General features: G+C 39.5%; 1 protein-coding gene across 2 annotated transcripts in view; it reads left to right on the top strand.

The window, feature by feature from the left end:
* The first annotated feature begins 2,569 nt into the window (after nt 1-2,569).
* Nucleotides 2,570-23,844, top strand: part of TSPAN7 (tetraspanin 7) — a 122,290-nt gene continuing 101,015 nt past the window's right edge. For both annotated transcript variants that reach the window (XM_087427516.1, XM_004435038.3), the window contains exon 1: nt 2,570-2,689. In XM_087427516.1, coding sequence (XP_087283642.1) covers nt 2,609-2,689 — 81 coding nt within the window. In that variant the 5' untranslated portion in view covers nt 2,570-2,608. The remainder of the gene's footprint in view (nt 2,690-23,844) is intronic.

The following is a 23,844-nucleotide window of genomic DNA, read 5'->3' as shown; positions in this document are numbered from 1 at the left end:
TGTGAATCTAAATCCCCTGGGGATCTTGTTAACATGGGCTTAGGGTGGTGGCCGAGGTTGTGCTGGGAAAACTGAGATGGTTTATCACCCTATTATATCACAGATCACAATTTAAGTAGCAAGAATGTAGCTAAAAAAAAGAATCTAGCTATGAGCTATGTTAATTTATCCATTATGTTACTGAATATTCATTTATCTTTACATTTAAATAATTTATTTTTGCTAGAACAGTCCAAGTTTTCAAAAATCTGGACCTAATAGATATCCTAAAAAAGCTCTAGACAAACTGTGAAATGGTGAGTTAGCTGAGCTGATGGGTGCCATCTGTGACTATCATATTAACTCACGAAATTATCTATGATCTTCAGCAGTGTCCCTGATGGGTTGAAAACTGAGACTTTTGACTCCTTTACAGAGTAATTATGCATGGGCAAGACCTTTTGAGGCTAAGGGTACCCACTGGGTTTGAAGTCTTCAGTATCCTTTTCCTGCTGCTGCCTGGGGACTGGAAAAGTGGAGGAGAAAGCTCCTTTCTGAAGGTGGATTTAAGCTCATTGCAGTAGGGATAGTGTCCCTCAACTCTTGATCCCTATTAGGACCACCAAAGAACTTGAAAAACTGCTGACCCCTCACCTCACACCAAATGACTCAGGCTACCTGGGATTGGGCACAGGCAGTCATAGTTTTTTTTTATAAGCTATCCAGGTGATGCAAATGAGCAACTTGAGAATCATTGTGCAGGTATGCACAATGATTGATAACAGAAACCTTGCCAATCTGTTCCTCATCTTTTTTCACCTGCACCCATGTTCCTGTCCACTCTGCTCTATGCCCACATACTCTTTTGTTATGGTTGATCATTTCCTTAGGTAGGTTCTCCTCTTCCTCATATCTGTGTTCTGTTTATACAATGACCTCACTGACCTGGGGCCATGTACAACTCACTGGAGGTAATAATCACTCCTGTAACTGACCTTGGCAGGCTTTCCTCAAGCCTTATTGACTGTTTTTTACTCTTTCACAAACGGTATCCTTAACATCATCCACAATTGAGTTAGCCTGTGATAGTGTTGCTGTTTTTGACTGCAGAGTCTCTCAGGAATTAACCTAAATCTCCCACAGAATCTGTACTATGTGTTTCTCTACAAACCAGCCACAGGAAATCTGGGTGGAGTGTACATTACTTTTTTATTGGGATATAATTCACATGCCATAAAAGTCACCCTTTTAAAGTGTACAATTCTGTGGTTTTTAGCTTATTCACAAAATTGTGCAACCATCACCACTTTCTAATTCCAGAACATTTTTGTCACTTCAAAAAGCCCCCTTCTCATTAACAGTCAATTCTCATTCCTGCCGCCTCCCCTCCCCCCTCCTCAACCACTAATCTATTTGTGTTTCTATGGATCTGTCTATTCTGGATGCTGCCTATAAATGGATCATTCAATATGTGGTCTTTTGTGTCTAGCTTCTTTCACTTAGCATATTTTCAAGGGGCATACATGTTGTAGCATGTATCAATACTTCATTCCTTTGTGTGGCCAAATAGTTTTCCATTGTATGGATGCACTATATTATGTTTATCCACTCATAATTGATGAACTTTGGGGTTGTTTCTGCTTTTTGGCTATGATAATGGTGCTGCTATGAATATTCTTGTACAAGCTTTTGTGTGAACATATGTTTTCATTTCTCTTGGGTATATAGCTAGGAGTGGAATTGCTAGGTCATAATGGTAACTCTGTGTTTAGCTTTTTGAGGAACTTCCGAGTTGTTTTTGAACATTGTTTTTTGACCTTGATACAGCTTTGTGTCCTGGGTGTGGAGTGATCTGCACTTGTAGGATGGGAAAAATGATTCTCAGGCACTTGAAACATTTTTTGTTGTCTGTTAAACATTTTATGTGAAGGAAGAATGGTACTTTTATACAGAAACTTCTTGTCATTCCACTTCATCATTTCAAAATGTGAGGAAATCTAAAACCTGGAACTCCTGTGGTGACGACGATTTGGGGTGTCTGTCTGAGCTCCCGGGTTCCTGACCATCCCTCCAGCTGTATCTCCGGCCACCTGTCACAGTCTGTTCCTGGCACAGACAAGGCCTGCTTATTCCAAGAACCCGCCTACTGGGCCACTTCCATCTGAGAAGGCCTGGTGGGGCGTTCAAATGCAGAAACGTGATTGTTTTTCAGGGATATCAATAAACCTCATGTAGCCAGGTGCAGACAAAACTGCAAATGTAAAGCCCTACTATGTACAAAGCAGAAACTTACGTGCCATGGCGGCCTGGAAGAGGTTGCCTTGACCTCCCATCCAGCCTCCAAGCTCTCCCATTCCCTCCCGGCTGCCCTGCCGGGCTCCTCGGCTAGGGGTCTGAGCCTGCGCGGGCTTGCCAAGGCGAGCGGCCTTCTCAGCATGCGCAGTCACTGGCAGGCACGGCTCTTCCGCGGGCGCCCAACAGGGTGCGCGCTCACGCACGCGCACGGCCTCGCCTGCGCGCGCACGGGGCCTCTCGCCGCACACGCGCTCCCGCCCCGCCCCGCCTCCTCCCCCCTCCCGCGCGCTCGCCCGCAGCCCGCCGCCCGCCGCCGCTGCCGGAGCTCTGTAGTATGGCATCGAGGAGAATGGAGACCAAACCTGTGATAACCTGTCTCAAAACCCTCCTCATCATCTACTCCTTCGTCTTCTGGGTGAGTGGCCACGCCGGGCCAGTGGCCAGGCCGCTGTCCGTCAATCTCTGTAGTGATGCTCCGAGAAAGAAGGGGGAGGAAAAAACCCAAACCCAAAATCAAATCTCGGCCCCCTCCTTAAGGAGACAGGCGCGAGGTACTGGGCCCGGGCTGCAGGATGGCGGGGTGCAGGCTTGGGGCTGCTCAGACCCTGGACCCCGCCCGGCGTGGGCTGCGTGGCGGCGGTGACTGCAGGTCGTCGACCTTTCCAAAAATTTTTTAATGCATTGATTTATTTTTTAAGCTCGTGGGGTAGGGTCAGCCTCTGGGGAAAGTTGCGGGTTTGTCTATTTTCCTCTCGGGACACCCCTCACCGACCTCCCTTACCAGCCTGTTTGCGGTGCCTCTTGGAGCTAACCTGTGGCAGGCTGGGAGCGGGCGTGGGCGCGCAGGGTTTGATCCTAGATTCCCGGTCATTCCCGACCCCGCGGGGCTGCAAGAGGAAGGCGCCAGGAGCCCTGTGCCTGCCTGGCTGGGCAAGGGCGACCAGAGCCCACCAAGCGCACCATTGGGGGGCAGGCGCCGCCGTCGCGCTGAGACGCACCGAGGGGAGAGGGTCTTACATAAACCAGGGGCATCTTTGAGCTTTCTCGGCGACCCAAGAGATGGGTCTTATAATCCTTGTCCCATTCCCCTCCACCATTACAGTCTTCATCTGGTCTTTCTGTCATTGCTTGAACCCAATCCGCAGAGCCCTGGCGGTGGACCCCCACCACTTGGTGACAGCAATAGCGCCCCAACTCTACTCCCCATCTAACCGGTGCTGCTACCAGTCCTTGAAGCTCAATGCAGAAGGGTGACGTCAGTCCCTCAGCTGAGGCCTCGGAAGGCTGCTTGGTGCACCTCGCGGAGGGATGTGCCCTTCTGTGCGCAGGAGGAGGAGGAGGGGGCTCAAGGCTTGCGCCTTACCTCATCCTATTTGGCAATTCGTGGAATCAGTGCAGGGCTGACACTGCAGTGATTCACTTGAAAGGGTGGGTGGTACCTCAAGACCATTCCCTGTTATTTCTCTTTCCGTGTAGAGAACCACCCTTTCCCCAAGTTCCCCATTCCCATACCAAGTCACAGCCACCCTGCAAGAGAATGAATGTCTGTGCCCCCCCTCCACCGCTAATCTGGGTCATTTCGGCTTCCAAGGCAGTCATTTTGAAACGTGAGGCTCTGTAGAAAAAGCCAATCCTGCCTTTGGTTGTTTTTCTCCTTGCCACCTCCCCCCCAAATAGCCCTAATTTTGGTTTGAAGCTGGGCACAGTGCTGTATGAGGTAGCCAGACTTGAAGGCGAACCAGGCTGTTTGTAATGACCAAGGCAGGAGCTGAGATTTATTAAGGATTAAAAAAATCCCTAATGACCCCCCACTTCCGCAGACATTTCCTTGTCACTGGCATTAGTGATTCTTCAGGTCGAGGAAACTGTGGACTCTGGGGACCAGGCTTACCAAGAGCTCTGCAATGAGATGGGATAGATTAACTGGTATATCACACAAGGCAAACAGAAACGGACTTTATTTGGACTGAAAATGACACATGTTGAAAAATTTCAGTAGTGGAATTGTGAGCTATGCACGGATCATATCTTATGTTCTGCCTGGAAAAAGCAATAATTTCATGCTGGTTGCTGACACTTCCCGGTAGCCATTCCCGGGAACTGGTTTGGCTTTTTATTTATTTCTTTAAATCTCTTTGTGTTTGGCCCTTTAGTATTTACTTGACTTCCTATTTGTTGCTGGAGTAAATCATATGGGTGATTATTTTTAGCTTCCTGAAAAATAAGGTTTGCAGTATATATGGAGGAGTGTTGTTCATTCAGCCTCATAGCAGGCTGGTAAAGAAGGGAGTCTTCTAGACTGAGGCTTTTCGTATGAGCTCCTTAACTCTTATTGCTTACCTCCCCCCCACCCTGCTGAATCTAATTACTTAATACCACCTAATACATCTTAAACAAGCACTGCATTTTATGTCCCCTGAAGTTCCTTGATGCCTGTATTTTAATTTTTTCCTACTTTCAAGAATTATATAGTCTTAAATAAAATGTTTACCTGGAGCGTTTTCAGTAGTTTAAATAGCATTCAATAATCATTTCCTGCTTCACAACCAAAAGAATGAGATCTCTCCAGATGTGAGAGTATTTTAAATACGACATTTGTGTTAATAAACTGTGGTCCAAATGCTGTGTTTTCCATTGTTGTTTAAATGCTGTTTTTTTAACAGCTTTATTGAGATATAATTCACCCTTTTTAAAGTGTACAATTCAGTGGATTTTTTGTACAGTATATTCACAGCTATGTGTAACCATCACACCTGTCAATTTTAGAACATTTTCATTACCTGCAAAAGAAACCCCATATCCTTTAACTAGCGTCCCACATTTACCCCCAATGCCCTGCCCTCAAGCAATCACTAATTTTTGTCTCTCTAGATTTCTGTATTCTGGACATTTCATATAAATGAAATCATATAGTATGTGATCTTTTGTGAATGGCTTCTTTCGCTTAGCATAATGTTTTCAAGATTCATCCATGTTTATTCTTTTTTATGGCCAAATAATAATTCCATTGTATGACTGTATCAGGTTTTGTTCATTCGTCCATTGATGGACATCTGGGTTGTTTCTACCTTTTGGCTATTATGAATAACAGTGCTATAAACATTCATGTACAAGTTTTTGTGTGAACATATGTTTATAATTCTCTTTGCTGGGTCATATGATAACTCTATGTTTTAATTGTTTGAAGAACTGCCAGACTCTTTTCCAAAGTGACTGCACCATTTTACATGCCCTCCAGCAGTGTATGAGGGTTCTGATTTCTCCACATCCTTGCCAACATTTGTTACTATCTGACTTTTTGATTCTAGCCATCCCAATAGGTATCTCACTGTGGTTTTGATTTTAATTTTCCTGATGAGTAATGATGTTGAGCATCTTTTTGTGTGCTTGTTGGTCATTTGTATATCTTCCTTGAAGAAATGTCTATTCATATCCTTTACCCATGTTTTATTTGGTTACTCTTTTTTTTATTATTGAGTTGTAATGTCCTTTATATATTCTGATTCAAGTCTCCTATCAGATATATCATTTGCAAATATTTCCTCCTATTTTGTGGGTTATCTTCACTTTCTGGATGGTGTCCTTTGAAATATAAAAGTTTTTTATTTTGATAAAGTCTAATTTACCTGTTTTTCTTTTGTTGCTTGTGCTTTTGGTGTCATATCTAGGAATCCTTTGCCAAATCCAAGATCATGAAGAAAATGCTGTTTATAAGAGTGATTTATCAATTCATTAAATGCAGTTGATAAATTTATCTTGCTCTAGCACCTAGAACTATGTCTGCCACATAGGATTCAAATATTTGTCAAAACTTCTGGGGTTATGTTAAGTAATTAACAAAAAAGATAATCTTGGTATCCTTTTAAGTGAAAGAGGAAAGATTAGGCAGAATTGTTTCCTTTGAGTTCTTTGAATCGTTTTAATAGGACTGCTTCTCTTCCCTTACCTCAGTTTGGATTTAGGACTAAAAGACATTTGAGCTTAAAATGGTGGTAGACCAGTAGCATCAATTGGTTGATGTACCTGAGCATATACTAAAGTGGAAGCCTACAGTTATGAAAGAGAGATTTTTTGTTTTATCTGGCCTCCTCTTCTGTCTACAATCACTCTCCGTCTCTGAAGTGTTCCTCTAAAGCAGTAGTTCTCAACAGGGGACAATTTTGCCCCCCTCTGCCAACATTTCACAATGTCTGGAGACATTTTTGGTCACAGCTGGGGCTGGGGTGCTGTTGGCATCTAGTGTGTAGGGGCCACAGGTGCTGCTAAACATCCTGTAAGGCACAGGACAGCCTTTCACAACGAAGAATTATATGGCTCAAAATGTCCATAGTGCCTGCAACTGCTGCAGTATTGGACTTGACATAATAGTGTGTCATATGAAGAAAAATAGAGTCTTAAGCAAAACTCACTATATTTACTGGTATTTGGAACCACCATACCAGAGCCTGCTCAACACAATTGCAAGGAAGAGGAAAAACATTCTCTATGGTAATTCTTTATTTAAAGACAAAAGGTAGGTAGTTTTTTATATAATAGTGTTTAAACGGATAGGATGATTTGTCTTCCAGTTAAATAACATCACCTGAATGCTAGGTAAATGGATTCTTTATTTTCCTTGATTTATATGTTTAATTTTCAGGTTTATAGACGAGGAGGAAAAAACACACCTAGGAGTAGGTTACCCTGTGCTTTAAAGACTAGCAAACAGTGCCTGGCACATAGTAGGTTTACTCAGGAAGTATTCACTTAATGATTGAATGAATAAATGAAATTTTATTAACTACTCTTGGACTCATTTATTTATTTCAATTCACCTCAATTGGGAGGCTTTTTAAAACCGTGTTATTTCCAGTCTACCTGTGGTAATTGAAATGTGTTCCTGACATTGATGTATAGAAATGTGGGATAGAGGACTTTATTAAGACTTGCTTGTCCTAATGATAGTTCAGTTATTATATTTTTATGATCTGCTAGTTTGCCAGACATTTTAGTTATCTAAAATTTTAATTGGAATTTAATTTGTTAAGCTTGAATAAAAGATATCTATCTTGTCCTAATAGAAAACATAATATCGCTGCTGCATGATATATATAAATTTTTCAACAAGCAGGAAAACTTTATAAATATGCTGCTTACAAGGTAAACTCTGTTTTGATTTGTAAGCTTTTTTATGTATTTTAAAGACTCATCTGGATACTAAGCTAAGATTTAAATTCACCACATCTAAATTCACTAAATAATATTGTGAAGAGAAATATCCCTTGCTTCATTCCAGTGTATATTGGATTTGATTTCTTTGATTATCCAAGGAGGTAATTAGCTTATCAATAGAGCTATCAAATTCTGTTATGGTGAAATATGAGTGATTTTTTTTTTCATTTGGGAAGCATCACTAATCTTTTTTGGGGAAGATTTTTAAAAAATAATAATCAAGATGTTTTCTTTTTCTTTTGTCACCGGGAAAGTTTAGGTACTTGGGTTAAATAGAGGGTTCCCTAACATTTTACAAAATGTTTGAACTTGGGCACATACTGGAGTTTATACTTATTATTTTGCATGTCAGTGCAATTCAGCAAACAGTCATTGAATGTCTTTTATATGCCAGGTATTTCAACAGAATGTTTACCAACTTTTACTAGCTGCTGCTTTTAGCATTTTACCTTCATTTTTAAGTAATGTACTTACTCTCCCACTTCTCGACTTTTCAGTGTTAGGTGTTATATATTGTCTTCTCACTCTGGAAGATGAAGATTTAGCTCTCCTACTCCTCTCTCCCATACTCACATCTTTCCTATATGGGGTAGACCCGAAAATATCATTTATCATTTTATCATTATCACATATAATTTTGGTTAGGGCAGCAGTCAGTGATTACGTTAATGTAACTAGGTAAGTCTCTTCACAGCTGAGCCATGTAGAGTGTATATTCTGATTGCACAGCTTTCTGTTTCCCCTTAGTTAAAAATTGTTTTATATCCTTTGCTTGTTAGTTTTCCATGCTCACCACTAATTTATCCCCATACCCTCCCCAAGAACTGTGTATCTTCACTCAATATGTTCAACCATACTGTCAATTGCTATTGGAGACATTTCTCCTAGAGCATTCTGACTTTCAATCTGGACTAGTTTTCTCTGGACCTTTGAAAAGCCGACATCATTATAATCTCACTTTACCAGCATGCTGGGGAATTCTGTCTCCTTTTATGTTGGATCCTCAGTTTCCTAGATGTCCTGTCTTTCTCTTTATTGGTTTGTTCCTTCATTTTAGTGGAGCAAATCTTCTAGTAACTTTCTGGAAAAGAGTGCATAGGAGGTTGATTTTTTGGGGCCTTGTAAGTTTAAAAATCTTAATTTGCTCTTGCCCTTAATTTGATAGTTTGGCTGAGTATAGAATTCTAGTTTGTAAATCATTTACCCTCAGAATGTTGCTGTCTCCCCCTCATCCTCCAGTTTTCTGGCTCTTCTTGTTACTGTTGAGAAATCAAATGTTATTCTGATTCTTTTTAAATTCTGCTTTTCTTCTCTGAAAGCTTTTGGAAACCTTTCTTGTTCTTAATGCTCTGAAATTTCACGTTAATATGCCTTATTGTATGTTTATTTTCATCTCTTTCCTGTGCAACCTTTCAGTCTGGAAACTCAGGTCCTTCAGTTGGGGAAATTTTCTTGAATTTTTTTTTTAATTTCTTTCCCTTTTCTCTGTTCTCTCTCTTTTGATGTTGGACCTCTTAGACAGATCCTTTAATTTTCTCCCCTTCTATTTTCTACCTCTTAGTCTTTTTGTTTTACTTTCTGGGAGATCTCTTTCACTTTATCTTGCCTGCTATTGCATTTTTCACTTGTTTAATATGTTGATTTCTAGGAGCTCTTTTTTAATGTCTGAATGTTTCTTTTTCTAGCTTCTTGCTCTTGTTTCTTAGCTGTAATATCTTTTTTAAATCCCTCTGACAATATTAATGATTTTTTTTAAAGTTTGCTTGTTTCTGCATACTTCCCTCCAAACTTCTCTGTTTTCTGGTATATTACAGACTTACCTCAAATTTCTGCTAACCATTTGCTGTCTGTTCTGTACATGTTTAAAAGTGGAGGACTAAAAAGCTGATTGGAAGCTCCTAGCTTGAAGTAGGAGTTCCTTGACTGTAAGTTAGGTGATTTGGCTGGGCAATTGAGTTTTGGAAACAAGGTCACTGTCTTTAGGTCTTTTCCCTTGGTCCGATCAGATTTCCTACAGAAGAATCTTCTAATCTTCTCTCTGGATGAAGAAGGTTAGAGATATGGGTATCTCCACATGCAGTCTCTAAACCTTTGTTTAAGCTCCTATTTCAAGAATAGAATCCATGCCCAATGTTCTTTTGTTCCCCAGTTCAGAGACCCTGTGTTTCACCCTCCCTAAAAAATAAATCTCTGAACCTGTGCTGAAATGGGGGGGAGGCCAGACACAGGAAGTTGGAAGTGGTCTAATTGCTGTTCAAAAAGATTTTTTTTTTTTATCAAATCCTCCTTATTTTAGTCCCCTTTCATCCCTAGTTCCAGGTGTGTGAGGAGCTTCCTTTTGGGGGTGCTTGTGTGCAAATATTTTATTCTTTGCTTTCCTCACAGCTGCCATACGATTTGGCTTTTTCTCAGCTTCCAAAATATCATTGCGCTTGTCTCCTCTTCCATTCTCTTTGTTATTGTGGGTTAAAAAAATTATTTGAGTGTCATTTCAGTGGAGCTTTGGGAGATAGCCAAGGTAATGGATGTTTTCAATCCGTCATCTTTAACTGGAAGTCCTTTATATCTGTATCTCTACATTGCATGGTAGTAATGAAATACACAGTTGATTTTGAGTGATTGAATAGAGCATGTAAAATGGCAATAGTTGAGCTATTCTAATAGATATTGGTATCTACTTTAAAATTTTTAAAAAGCTTTTGGATGTCAAGGGGAGTGTTCTAGGTTGGAACAGGCTTACTAAGGCACATCCTCTTTAAGGTCATCTGGTCATCAAGGACGGCAGTTGGACAAATAGGAACAAAGCTCTGAAGGTTGCTGCTGCTTTTTATGCTCTTCTAATTTCTTCCCACCAGGTTCCCACAGGCTCGTGTGTTTTCTGACATAATTCAGACCTTGCTGGACTAATTTAATGTGGAAGCAGCAGAGTTCAAAATATGGTGGGGAGTGGGGCGTTTGATGTTAAATGGGTTATTGCTCTGCTGTTCTTCTGTTCCTACTATGATAACCCTTCATGTTTATTATGGGACTTATACATTATATAAGAGTCTTTTCTTATTTAATCAACTTTACTTCCCATATGCAATATGCAGTTACGATATGTGTACTACCTCTCATAGCATTTGGGAAACATGAAGTCTTTTCCACTTAGTAGTTGCTTAGAACCTAGCTTAATTTTTGTCCAAATAGAATGAAATACTTTCCTTAATTTTAATTATAGCTAGAGTTCTTGATTTGACCCTACCGTGAGCTACGTTACTTATGATTCATTGACTGTTCAGCATTATATACTGTTTTAAGTAACCACCTCAGAAGGTGCTGAGAATTGAAAGTCATCTGTGACTGTGTTTCTTTGTTTAAACATGTTAAACCCTTAACATAGGTGACTAATGCACTGCTACACCAATTTGAAACACACTTTAAAAATATATTCTTATGTTTTTTCCTTCTTTGGTCCCATTACAGCAGCAGCAGATTTGGGTTATCTACTCACAGCAAGCAGATCGTTGGATTACTGCTCTTAAATTTCCTTTTTTGGCTGTTATCCCCCTTGCCATGACAGAATGCTTTTCATTCTTGGCTGAATATTTTTGTCATCTTTTATATAGAGCCTCAATATTCATCAAGAAAAGGACGTAGGAGGAAAAGATAGGAGAGGGTTTTTCTTTGTGTTAGTGTTTTCCCTTTCGGTCATTTAATCAGTTGAACGTGTAAGCATGTAAAATAGTTTGGTGAAGTAAGGATCACAGTTCTACCGTGGAAGATTTTCTTTTTTTTTTTTCTTTGTGAAGAAGATCAGCTCTGAGTTAACATCCATGCCAATCCTCCTCTTTTTGCTGAGAAAGACTGGCCCTGGGCTAACATCCGTGCCCATCTTCCTCTACTTTATATGGGACGCCGCCTCAGCATGGCCTGACAAGCGGAGCGTTGGTGCGCGCCTGGGATCTGCACCCCGGCGGGCAGCAGCGGAGCGCGGGCACTTAACCGCTATGCCAGGGGGCCGGCTTCCCGTGGAAGATTTTCTTTAGTGCTGTCTGTTGGGTATGGTGGGCTTTATCATCATCATCTGCTTTAGGAGAAATTGCAGTTGCCTTGTACTAGAAGATGAGCTGGGTCAGGTGCAGGTACTAATTGTGCAGTCTGGATCAGTGATTCTCAACCCTGTTTGCCCATCAGGATTGCCTAAGGAACCCTAAAATATATGCTTGGACCCTACCCTAAGAGATTCTGATTCAGTTGGTCTGGAGTGGAGTACCAGCATTCATATTTTTAAAATAATCTCCCAGGTGATTCAGCTGTGCAAGTAGGATTGCGAACTAGATTCAGAGAGAACTTAGTGTATAATAGCAGGCCTGGTTCATCTTGAGTCTCCTGGATCTACAGATAGCTAGGGAATATCTGGCTATTGAGTATCTAGCACTGGCCTATTGATTTGGTCTGTTTTGCCCAAAAGTCTGAGGCTAAGTCTCCATTGTCTTTTAGTAAACAAAACTGGCCTTGTCACTCTTAGAGACCTTGCTTGTCATTCCTAACTAGAGGAGTGTTCATCAGAATCACTAAGGGGCCTTTTAAAAATGTTCAGTCTTATCTCATGAAGTTTCAATTTTAATTGATCTGGAGAGGGGCCTGGGTATGTTTTTTTTTTTAAAAACCATTCCCAAAGTGGTTCTGATTCCTGTGATGTGACTCTGTGGTCCATGATGCAGTTTGTTAATAAATAACTTCTTGTCATATGAATGCTTTCCTGTGATGTTATCTGTGGTACCATAAAGCTAGTTTGAAGAGAGGGTTCCACAAGCAAGATGTAGCCAATCTAGTATTTTTCTCACCCACTAAACTGGTCTCCAATTTGGCAAGGGTCTCCAATTGAACTCTTGCAGTTTGGAGTATTTTCCATTCCTCAGGGAGAGTCTTTTTCTGTTCACAATTGCACTGAGAAGTTAGGAAGAGTCTTGGTTTGCCCTCTGTCAAAAGATTAGACTGTCTTCCAATATGTAAAACAAAAAGCTGAATTCATTACTTACCAAAGTCAAAAGAGCTGTGCTAGTCAAGCATAGTTTATGAGTGAAGCAGATTGCTAATCTTTTGGGGAAGTGTGTTGGTGTTTAGGGGTTGCTTTGGTTACAGAGGCATGAGTGGTTGACCTTAGAACCATGGCTATTTGATCGAAACTGTTGTTGATTGACTCTGAGAAGCATGTTCACTGCAGTGTCTACTGCTGATTGGTTGACCTTGAATTGTGTGAGGCTGTCATTATAATTGGCTTTCAGAAGTATGTTCCCTGAAGCAAGTTGAATTGTCATTGATAATTAGACTAAGGTGAATTGCCATTGATCAAATAGATTTAAAAGTGGATGCTGGTGGTTACTAGTTACCATGCCTTTTGAATAATCAATGTTCTTTCCCCCAGGGGTGTAGAGACTTTTATTCTTGCCTCAGACTACCAATTCTTGCTTCTCAGTAAAATGAGGTTGCTTCTGCACCTCAGTTCCCATTCTCCAAACATCATCATGGTGATGTATAGAATTCCTGGGTCACTTCATTGTTCTAATTATTTCACAAACACTAATTGAGAGTGTATGATTTCCAGGGATTGTACCAGATCTTCCCAAAGGTAGACCCCTTTGGGTTGAAAAGTAACCCAAAGCTTGATAATGAGGCTGGGTGGTAAATCTTCCTCAATATCCCTTCCACGTCCTCGTCTCTCCTTGTGTTCAATTTCTATTTCTAATGGAGCTTTTGAGAATTTCTCGCTTCTCTCTCTGTCTGTTTCATATTCTGAACTATATCACTCACAGGGTATTTTTTTAACTATTGCCTTCTGTTACAGGAGATTTGAAATTAGTCCTTTGTGAAGTCTTGGCTTGGAAGTTTGCTGTGTGACCTTAGGCAAGTCACAGAGTCTCTCTGAGCCTCAGTTTCCTCTTCAGAATTGAAGATACCTGTGCTTATGCACCTCAATCAAGTGCTGAAGGTTAAATGACATTCAAGTGTTTTGTAAAGTGTGACATGTATATGTTTTGGCAACATTATTCCTTATGGTGTAGAGTGTTGCTTTTTTCTTAATTTCTTGCACATGGGAGGTACTAGGTCACTATTGGTTAAATGAATAAATTGATCAGAACACTCCTTATCCTCGAAATCAAGCATGATTAACTTTTCGGATTTTATAGTTTGCTACCAAAGAGACCTGGGATTCCAGAAGGGTTTGAATGGGTACCAAAAATATATAATGAGTTTAAGTCGCTGAGTTTAGCCCTGTCATTGGGCTAAGGGTATTCCTTATCTAGGATAAATAAATATAAACCTGTCACTTAAAATCAAATGAAGAATTGATGACTTTCCTTATTATTTTTTCAATAAACTTTTAATTTTAGAACTTAAATTTAAATTTACAGAAAAATTGTGGGTATAGTACATGTGGTTCCCATATACCACACAACCAGTTTTTCCTGTTGTTAACATCTTACATTAATATGGTACATTTGTTACAGTTAATGAACCAAGATTATTACATTATTAACTAAAGCCCATACTTCATTCAGATTTTCTGAGTTTTTACCTAATATCCCATTCAGGCTACCACATTACATTTAGTAGTCATGTCTCCTTGGACTTCTGGCTGTGACAGTTTCTCAGACTTTCCTTATTTTTGATGACTTTGATAGTTTTGAAGAGTACAGGTCATATACTTTATACAATGTCCCTCAATTGGGATTTGTCTGATGTTTTTCTCATGATTAGACTGGGGTTGTGTATTTTGGGGAGGAAGACCACAGAGGTTAAGTGCCATTCTCATCACATCATATGAAGAGTACATACTATCAACATGACTTATCAGAGTTGATATTGACCTTGATTACCTGGCTGAGATAGTTTGTCAGGTTTCTCACTGTAAAGTTACTCTTTTTCCCCCTTCCCATACTGTACTCTTTGGAAGAAAGTCACTATGCCTAGTTCACACTTAAGGAGTGGGGAGTTATGCTCTACTTCCTTGAGAGTAGAGTATCTACCATTATTCTTTTTATTAACAGAGATGATTTCCATTCAACAAATGTTAAAACCAACAGTAAATATTTGTTTAAACAAACAGTAAAATATTAAAAACATTTGAGTCAGTTGGGAACTAAACAGGGATTCTTGCTTACCATTATTATTTATGATTTAGGTTTATCTAGCAAATGCAACAAGACAAAAAATAACTTAATGTTGGAAAAAAAAGATAAAATTATCTTTTCATGGATGCAATTGTTTTATACTAAGAAACCCAATAGATTCTAGTTTAAAAAAGAATTTGGTAATGTGGTTGGATACAAGATAAAAATACAAAAATTAATTGCTTTTCATTATTTTAGCATAGCCTTAGAAAAGGAGACGGAGGAAAAATTCCAATCTCAGTAACAACAGAAATCATAACTACTTCAGAATAAAGTTAAGAAGAAAGGCAAGATTCTTATCTGACTAAACTAAAATCTTATTGAGGGTTATAAAGTAAGATCTGAACAGATTAAAAGACACTGTTCTTGAGTGGGGAGATTTAATATAATACAAATATCAGTTTTCTAAAAATGTGTTTAATACAATTCCAAATAGAATACCAACAGGATTTTTTTGAGGGGGCGGAGTGGCACTTGATAAAATAATAATGCTTATGTAGAAGAATAAATGCCTGAGAAATCAAGAGAGATTTGGGAGGGAAAAGGAAGTATGTGCCTTACCAGTTATCAGAATATACTACTGTGTCAGACAGACTATGAGATGACTGCCATGATCCCCAATTCCTGGTTTTCATGCCCTTGTGTGATCTCCTCCACTTGGCTGTGGGCAGGACCTGTGACTTGCTTCTAATAATAGAATACAACAAAGCTGTTCGGATGTGTGTGAATGCATGTACGTAATTACATTAGATAAGCTTGTAATGTCTATCTTTCTGAGAGATTCTGTCCTTGGTGGCTTTGAAGAAGCAAGCTTCCATGTTGTGATCTGCCCTATGGAGAGGGCCATATGGCGAGGAACTGAGGGCAGTCTCTGGCTGACAGCCAACAAGAAACTGAGGCCCTCAGTTTGGCAGCCTGCAAGCAACAGAATGATGTCAGCAATCAAAGAAGCAGATCCTTCCTCATTTAGGCCTCAGATGAGACTGGAGCCACCTGACACCTTGATCGAAGCTTTGGGAGACCCTGAAACAGAAGATGTAGTGAAGCTGTGCTCAGACTCCTGACCTCACAGAAACTGTGAGATAATAATTGTGTGTTGTTAAGCCTCTACGTTTGTGGCAATATTTTTAGGTAGCAATACATAACTAATACAACTATAAAGTCACTAATTGATTCAATATGCTGTTGACTTAGAAATAGGCGTATAGGTCAGTGGAACAATAGAGAATCCAGATATAAATTCTAGTGTATATGGTTTACTATATGAAAAGGGACATTCATTTTAGTGAGAGAAAGCTAGGTTTAAATGATGCTGGTACTACTGGACATATGGAAGAAAATACAATTGGTGCCCTTATTTAAATTATATTAAAACTTTTAGTTGGTTTAAATGCTTGAATATAAAAACTAAACAAAATCCTGTCAGAAAATATAGAGATCGTATGTACAATATAGGAGTCAGAGAGACTGCCTTAACCAAGCTGGAGACTCAGAAGCAATTAAATTAAAAAATCAATGCATTTGCTTATAAATTTTTTTTAATTATATGGCAAAAGGTACAATAAAGTCAAACAATTGTGGTGAGATAAGGAGCTAGTGCTGGACTGTTAACTAATATACTGCTTTCTTCATTAAGAAAGTCTTGTTACAAAAAATCTATTTACATTCTGATGCAAGCTCCTTCCCGTTTTGGACTGATAGCAGTTTGCTGACCAGCACTGCCCCACTGGCCACACTTTGGGACTTACTGCTTTAGGGAAGGGGTCGGCAAACTGTTGCTGTAAAGGGCCAGATAGTAAATATTTTAGGCTTTGTGGGCTATATGGTCTCTGTTGCAACTGCTCAGCTCTGCCATGGTCATGTGAAAGCAGAGTAGACAAATGTAAATGAATAAGCAAGGCTATATTCAAATAAAATTTTATTTACAAAAAGAGATGGCCAGCCAGATTTGACCCCTGGGCTTTAATTTGCTGACTCCTGCTCTAGGGGATACCAATATAAGGAAGGTATAATCCTTAGCCTCAAGAATTAAAGTTTGAAGTTTCATATGGGCCTATAGGAGTGAGAATGAAGGAAGCCTAACAATTTTTAGTTTAAAAGAGCTAGTCATGCACTATCTAATAAGGCAGCCCCTTTAGCACTTCAAATGTGGATAGTACAAAATGAGATGTGCTCTCAGTGTAAAATACATGTCAAATTTTGAAGATTTAATATGAAAAAAAGTATCTCAAGTTTTATATTGATTACACGATGAAATGGTAATATGTTGGACATATTGAGTTAAAACATTATTAAAATAAATTTTACCTGTTTCTTTTTAATTTGAATGTCGCTACTAGAAAATTTAAAGTTAGATATGTGGCTTGCCAATGTAACGATTAGACAGCACTGGACTAGAAGCACTAGAAGTTTAAATTAAGTGCTAGGGGACCCAGGGAGAGAGCTCATCTAGCTCGGGAACTTGGAAAGGGCATGTGGACAGAATAGACCTTGGAGAATGACGGGATTTTGACAAGCGGTGCTCTGAGAGGATAATGAAGGCTGTCAGATGGAGGAAGTGACATCAGTAGAGGTGTGGAGAAAGCAGAATGATTTCTGTGTTTGGGACAGGAGTGAGTTTAGTTGTAATAAGGGACAAAGCATGTGATGAGTCTAGGTAAGTAGACATGGGCCTTATTGTGGGTTGACCACATGGGTTAGGGCTTTGGACCTATTTTGGCTGGCAGGTACGGGGCTAGGCCATACTTTTGATCAGGGACTGGTAACTTTGGAAGCTGTTTATAGGTCTAATCTAGAAACAGTAAGTTGGTTGGATTGGAATAAGAAAGACAAGAAGTGATGAAACCAGGTTAACTAGGAAATAGGTCTAATATAGGGTGACAATGGGAATGAAGAATAGAGGACAGGAGAAAGCCACTTTATGATGTGGCAAGGATATTTGTGAATAAGTGAGAACCCTAGTGTTATGTGCTTGAAGAACCTTGGTGATGGTGATGCCCTCATGGAAATGCAGACTTTAGAAGTTGGTTTGAGACTAATATGACGTGTTCCATTTTGCATATGTTTAGTTTGAGACACCAGTAGATTTAAAAGGCCAGGTCTCAGAAGCTTGCTCCCTTGTGTTTTTTTTGCTGGCACAAGTGGCCCTGGGAAGTCCTTTACTTTTGGCCATCTCTGTACTTCCTGACCCTTCCCCCCATACACCATGATCACAGTCAATTGGAAAGGATCCGACCCTTGGATATTGCTTGTTGGCTAGTCTGTGGAACGTGAGATCAGGTTGGTAAGATCTGAATGGAGCAGTTCTTGTTTAGGCATTTGAACTCGAGATACAAGAGACACGGCTGCCATAGGGAGAGAAGGAGAAAGAAACACAGGGAGAAGTAGCAGGGAAAGGGAAAACCTAAGGCAATGGGAGTGTGGGGAGCTGAGTGGGACCAGTGAACTCTTGGCCACTAGACGATGTAGGCTCCTGGACAGCTCTACAGCAGCCCATGCTTTTCCCTTCTGGCCTGGAAGAGTGGCTTTTCATGGTTCTGGTAAGATATGGCCAAGCAGATGTGACTCCTAATCCTCATTTTTCCTAACAGTAAAGCTCCTTGATTAAAATCAAGAAAGGTGATTAGGTGGATGTTTGAAATCATTAGAAAGGCAGGTTTGGAATTAAAAGAGGAGGTTTGTATGGAGACGCAAAGTTGAGAAAAGCCCATTTGTTCATGGAAGAGGCATGATGTCTATCATAAATAGCATTCTTTTCAACTGCCCAGTAAGCCCTGAGTTCTAAATGCAGTTGATGCTAAGTTGCTTGCGGATAATAGGTGTAGCAAAGCATTCAGCCAGCAGCACTAATAGAAGCTTGAGTTTCCAGTTAAGTCTTGTTTAAGGGGTGAAGGTTCTGTGACAGGGTAGGAGCAAGTTATTCAAGCAAGTTACTTATTAATCTCCTTAACAGCAGCTGCTCTATTTGTGAAGTAAGGCTGGCAGTTGTTTTAGTTTATATCCTTCAGAGATGTTTTGAGCACAAACAAGTAACTGCTTTGTAGTGTTTTTCATAAGATAGTCGTGGTTTACAGAGGTGGTAGCTAGCCTGACAGGTTTTATAAATAGCTTAGAACAGGCAGCTCTGAGCGGTGGCTCAGTGAGTGCTTTGGGAGGCTTTGATTTGGTCTAGATGACTAATGGAGGTGAAATGCACTTCTCCATATCATTGGAAACTCGGATCAAAGTCTTCTAAGATGTCAGGAGTGAACTCTGTATATATGGCATGCAAATTATTTTGAGATAAAAATACAGGAAAAGAGAGGTACGTAAATGAAAATTGTAATAAAAAAGCTGTTCAAATAAGCTGTCTACAAAACAATGTCTATATATATGGTATACCATGTATTTAAGGAAAAAAAAAACATGTGACAAATCCTGGAGGAGGACCCACATCAGAATGTTAATAGTTATGGTTGGGTGGTAACATAATTCATGGGTTACTTTTTGCTTTGTGCTTTTCTTTATTTTCCAAGTTGTTTTTTTCTCCCCTTACACATAGCATGAATTACTTTTGTAATTAAGAAAACAGTAAATGCCGTTTGAAAAGCAAAATTTTTCTGGGCATTTTATAGTATATAGTTTTCTTTTGTTTCTCAAAGATGGAGTGCCTGTTCTTACCATGTCGTCTCATTTATAATACACCAGTTCTTTGACCCAGTCCGTTTTAACCATCGGATTAAATTCATGCAGAGCAAACACACATTTACCTTGAGTTTTAAGCCTTGTCTCTTTAGAATAAAGGAAAATGCCTGTTCCTATTGAATATTTAAAGAAATTTTCTCAATGTATTTCAAATATAATACTAAGACAGGGAATAATATGATAATTGTCTGTGTATCTACCACCCAGCTTTATCAGGTCTTGGCATTATGCCTCATTTGCTTTGGGTATTTGGTTTTTAAAGAAATATGAAAAATTATAGTTGATTCCCCTATGTCACCTTCTCGGTCATAAATTCAGAGTTTATCAATTGAGCCTATTTTTATACATTTACTAATATGTACATAACCATAATTATTATAATGTATTGCTTTCAGATTTTTAAAGTTTATATAAATGAATCATGCCATGCATATTGTTTTGAAACTTGCATTTTTTGCTCGACATTGTTTGGCATCTTTCCATGTTGATAGATGTGGCTTAGGTTTAGGGGTTGACAAACTATGGGCCAGATCTAGCCAGCCACCTCTTTTTGTAAATAAACTTCACATATTATCTATGGCTGCTTTCACGCCAAAACACCAGAGCTGAGTAGTTGTGATGGAGACTATATGGCCAGGAAAGCCTAAAATATTTACTATCTGGCCCTTTTTTGCTAGCCTCTGATCTAGTTTACTTTCTGTATGGATATATCATTATTTATACATTTTCCTGCCCATGACACTTATTTTCTGTTTATTTGTAAAAAGTGATGCTTTGGTGAACATTGGTATATATAGCTCCTCACCATGTGAGTGAGAGGGTTTCTAGTATAGCATTTGGATCATGAAACAGTTAAGCTTTTTATATTTTTTGGTCCTATTTTCCGTAATTAGCCGAAAAAAAAAATCCAAGGCATACATGGGCCCTGTTAGCTGATAGGTGTGTTGTCTAGTGGTTTGAGGTAGTGGCTTGATTTAAATGGTTTTTCTCAAAGTGGATTTTATTGCTGGAAGAGGGAAAAGTGCTGAGTGGTCCATATGGAGCAAAGCAAGAGTTATGAATAGTCCTGTCAGCAGCAAGGGAGTACCCACTGTATGTAGTTAACTGTTAGGTCATGGTGATGGTGGTGGTGGTGGTGGTGTTACTATTAATAGCGACTACTATGATTATTGATCATTTTCTAAAGGACAAGGATAGTATTAAACACTTCACGTGCATTATCTTGTTTAATCCTCATAACAACCTGTTGAAATAGTAATTACTGCTCCTCATTTTGAGAAGAGGCAGCTCAGGTCCAGAGATTGGCCCAAGGTCATGTTTAAGTAAGGCTTCCATTTGGACCTCTCCACCTGCACCGGGCCTGGTACTCAATGTCCATGGGCACAGTTCTCCGTGGTAGACCTTTGTAGATGGGTTAGAGGGTACTCTTTGAGAATCCACACTGCCCTGAGGCACAAGTCCTCATCGGTTCCAATGTTGGCTCCTATAAGCTGGCCAAGGCTTCATGAACAAAGGAGAAGCCTTGGTTTCCCAGAAAGGTCAAAAGTTTTACAACTTCAGTGGGAGTAATTATCCTACATGATTCGTTTGTAGAAAAGTGAGGCCAGGGCCATCTTTTCACATTTTTTCCTGTCCTTCCAGCTCAAAACTCCAGTTTCCCAAGTGAGAGTTACACTGCTTCAAAAATAATAAGACTGTCTAAGGGATGTCAGGCTCAGTGCTCTTCCTGAACAACTGGGCAACTGCTCATTCACTTCTAAAGGTTTGAATCTGTAAATGTCTCGTCCCCTCTTCAGTTTGTGGCTAGTGTGGGCAAGACATAAGAAATCCTGAAAACTTTCATGGGGATAGATAGTCTTTCCAATCTCTTAAAAAAAAAAAAACTATATATATATACACACACTATGCCTAAAAGACTCTAAGTAAGTACTAGCCCAAACTGCATGGGTATTATTTCTCCTACTGCTGTGAAATATGGTACGAATATGAACTTGTGTCTTATAGCTATAAGCTCCCAACCACTTTGAACAAGACAGAAGTCTAGGCATTAAAAGCTGCTGGAGATGCAGTTTTTTCTTTAAAGAAACAAAGCTGAAAGCAGTGGGAATCATCAGGCGTTTTCCTCTGGAGCTGAAACTAGCTTAAATACAGTTATCTAATCCACACATGGACACACAGATAAAGCTCACTGGCACAATTGCCAAGTAAAAGTTTGTCAGTTGGAGGGATCTTGCTTCCTCCCTTGAACTTGCTTTCAAGCAGTAATCTGACCGGTTGTTTATACCCCTATGAATGGCAAGAGGACTTCTTGTTTTTATCAGGGTAATTAGCTATCTTAGCTCTGATGAAAAAAATTTCAGACAGAGTGCATTGGAAAAGGTCTAGTTTTAAAAAGGAAATTCCTCCGAGGCTGCTAAAATTACATCCTATAGATGGGCCTCCTTTTCTTGCTGCTTGTAAGAGTGATCGTATACCAACAACAGTGGTAATAATTAGTCATACATTATAAATACAAAGCTCATTAACAGAAATTATTCCTTAAACTGTATTAGTTAATGGACATGTGTTCTACATCTACCGTCACCCAAACTGGGATGCTGTTCTCCTGTCCCAGATTTATCAAGTGGCAGAAGGAAGTGGACCTTGGGGCCTGTTGACTTGGGGCCTAGCTTCAATAGGCCTGACTTAAATCTAGTGTTCCTGTGCAACTGTGGCAACATTTTTCTAACTCTGCTCTGGGGCCTCTGACTTACCTCTGCATCAGCTCCCTATAATTGTTAAGTTTGACTAATAAGGATTTTGGAGGATTTGTTTTTTTAAAAAAAATCTATTTTTAGATGGGGCCATTAGCCAGAGAGACAGAAAAAGCTGCATTCAGGTTAAGTCTAAGTTGAGAGGGATGTGCAAAGTTATGTTGTCTTTTGTATATGAGGTAGCCCCCCATACCCTCTCCAGCAATTAATGAATGGAGTTTGTCTTTTTTCTTCTCATTCTTACCTCCCTCAAATTTCCTTTCCTCATATATGTATTTGTTGTATCCAGTTGCTTAAGTTTTAAATGCTAAATTTTTGCCTGGCCTCACCTTCACTCATATCCCATGAATCACCAAGCCCTGTTCATTCTGATTCTTAAATAGCTCGCACATCACTTTCCTTTTCTCCATCTCACTGCCACTGTCTTTTCTCTCACTTGGACCATTACAGCATTTTTCTAACTGTTTTCCCAACCTCCAGCCTTCTCATTTCATCCCACCTTTCTGTTGAAGTAATTGTTCTAAAACAAAACAATCTGATAAAAACTGGTAGTTGTTTCCTGTTACCTACAAGATTAAGTTCAAATTTTTCTGTGTGCTGATAAAAGACCCTTTATGATCCTCACTACACCCCTCCTCATCTTTTTAGCTTCCTTTCTGGTCACCAGCTCCAGTTACTCTGTTTAGTGAATCTCACTTGTCTTCTTTTTTTTTTTTTTTTTTTCTCGAGCAGCACATTAGCAGTGACATCAATTTAATTTTTTTTATTTTTATTTTTTTTAACTAAAGAATATTCATTAACATGTTCACATTATTTTTTTCAAGTATTTAGGTTAAGGCTTTGAGGTTCACTTGTCTTCAAGATTTAATTCCAATGTCAAATTCTCTAGGAAGCCTTGCCTTTCTTGACAGCCTCTCCCTGCCACTCTAGAGTCAGTCTCCTACTATGCCATCTTTGAACTTTGCCCATCCATTTTAGTACTTGTATAGTAACCATTTACTTGCTTACATGTCAGCCTTCCTTGTTTGTTCATTGCATTTGCTCAAAGAATATTCTAGGAATATTGAGTGCCTGTTATATGCCAGTTTCTGGGATTTACCTGTGAAAAGAATGAACAAGATGCTCTGTGAGGAAGGGAGGAAAATAGACAATAAAAAGAAAACAAATATGATAATTTAAAATAGTGAGAAGTGCTCTGGAGGAAAGAGTTTATGGAATGGTGGTGTAGGGGCCTATTTGATAGAGTGATCACAGAAAGCCTCCCTGAGGACGTGACATTTGAGCTGAGACCTGAAGAATAAGGAAGATCCATAATTTTGAATCTAGATGATGCAGAATTCAGTGTGTTTTTTTGCTATTTCCTGACCATTAACCTCATCATTCCAATTATCTGTGCTGAAGCAGATAACTTAGAAATCAGTTTACTGTTTTGGATTGCTCTCACTCCCCCCGACCATTGACAGCAGCACCAGATTTGCCTTCCTAATTATTCTTTTAGTAGGAAAAGACACAAACCTGATTTCTTTTTATTTTGTAAAGGAAGAATATAAACAGTGGAGTAGAAATGAAAAAGGACTGTCTTGGTTAATCTACACATGGGCAATTAAGAGATGGCCATGATATAAAGCACTTTGTTGTTAAATATAATTGTGATTGGAATGAGCTAATGAAATTAGGGTGGGCCATTCTGCCGTTGCCTAAAACTTGCATGATCCTTTCCTTCTCTCTCATTTCTCTTACATCTAACCTTGAAAATTTCTCCACTC

This window comes from Ceratotherium simum, chromosome X, assembly GCF_057802395.1.
Source record: "Ceratotherium simum simum isolate JZ-2026a chromosome X, ASM5780239v1, whole genome shotgun sequence".
Classification (NCBI taxonomy): domain Eukaryota; kingdom Metazoa; phylum Chordata; class Mammalia; order Perissodactyla; family Rhinocerotidae; genus Ceratotherium; species Ceratotherium simum.
This window is presented reverse-complemented; position numbering and strand designations above follow the sequence as displayed.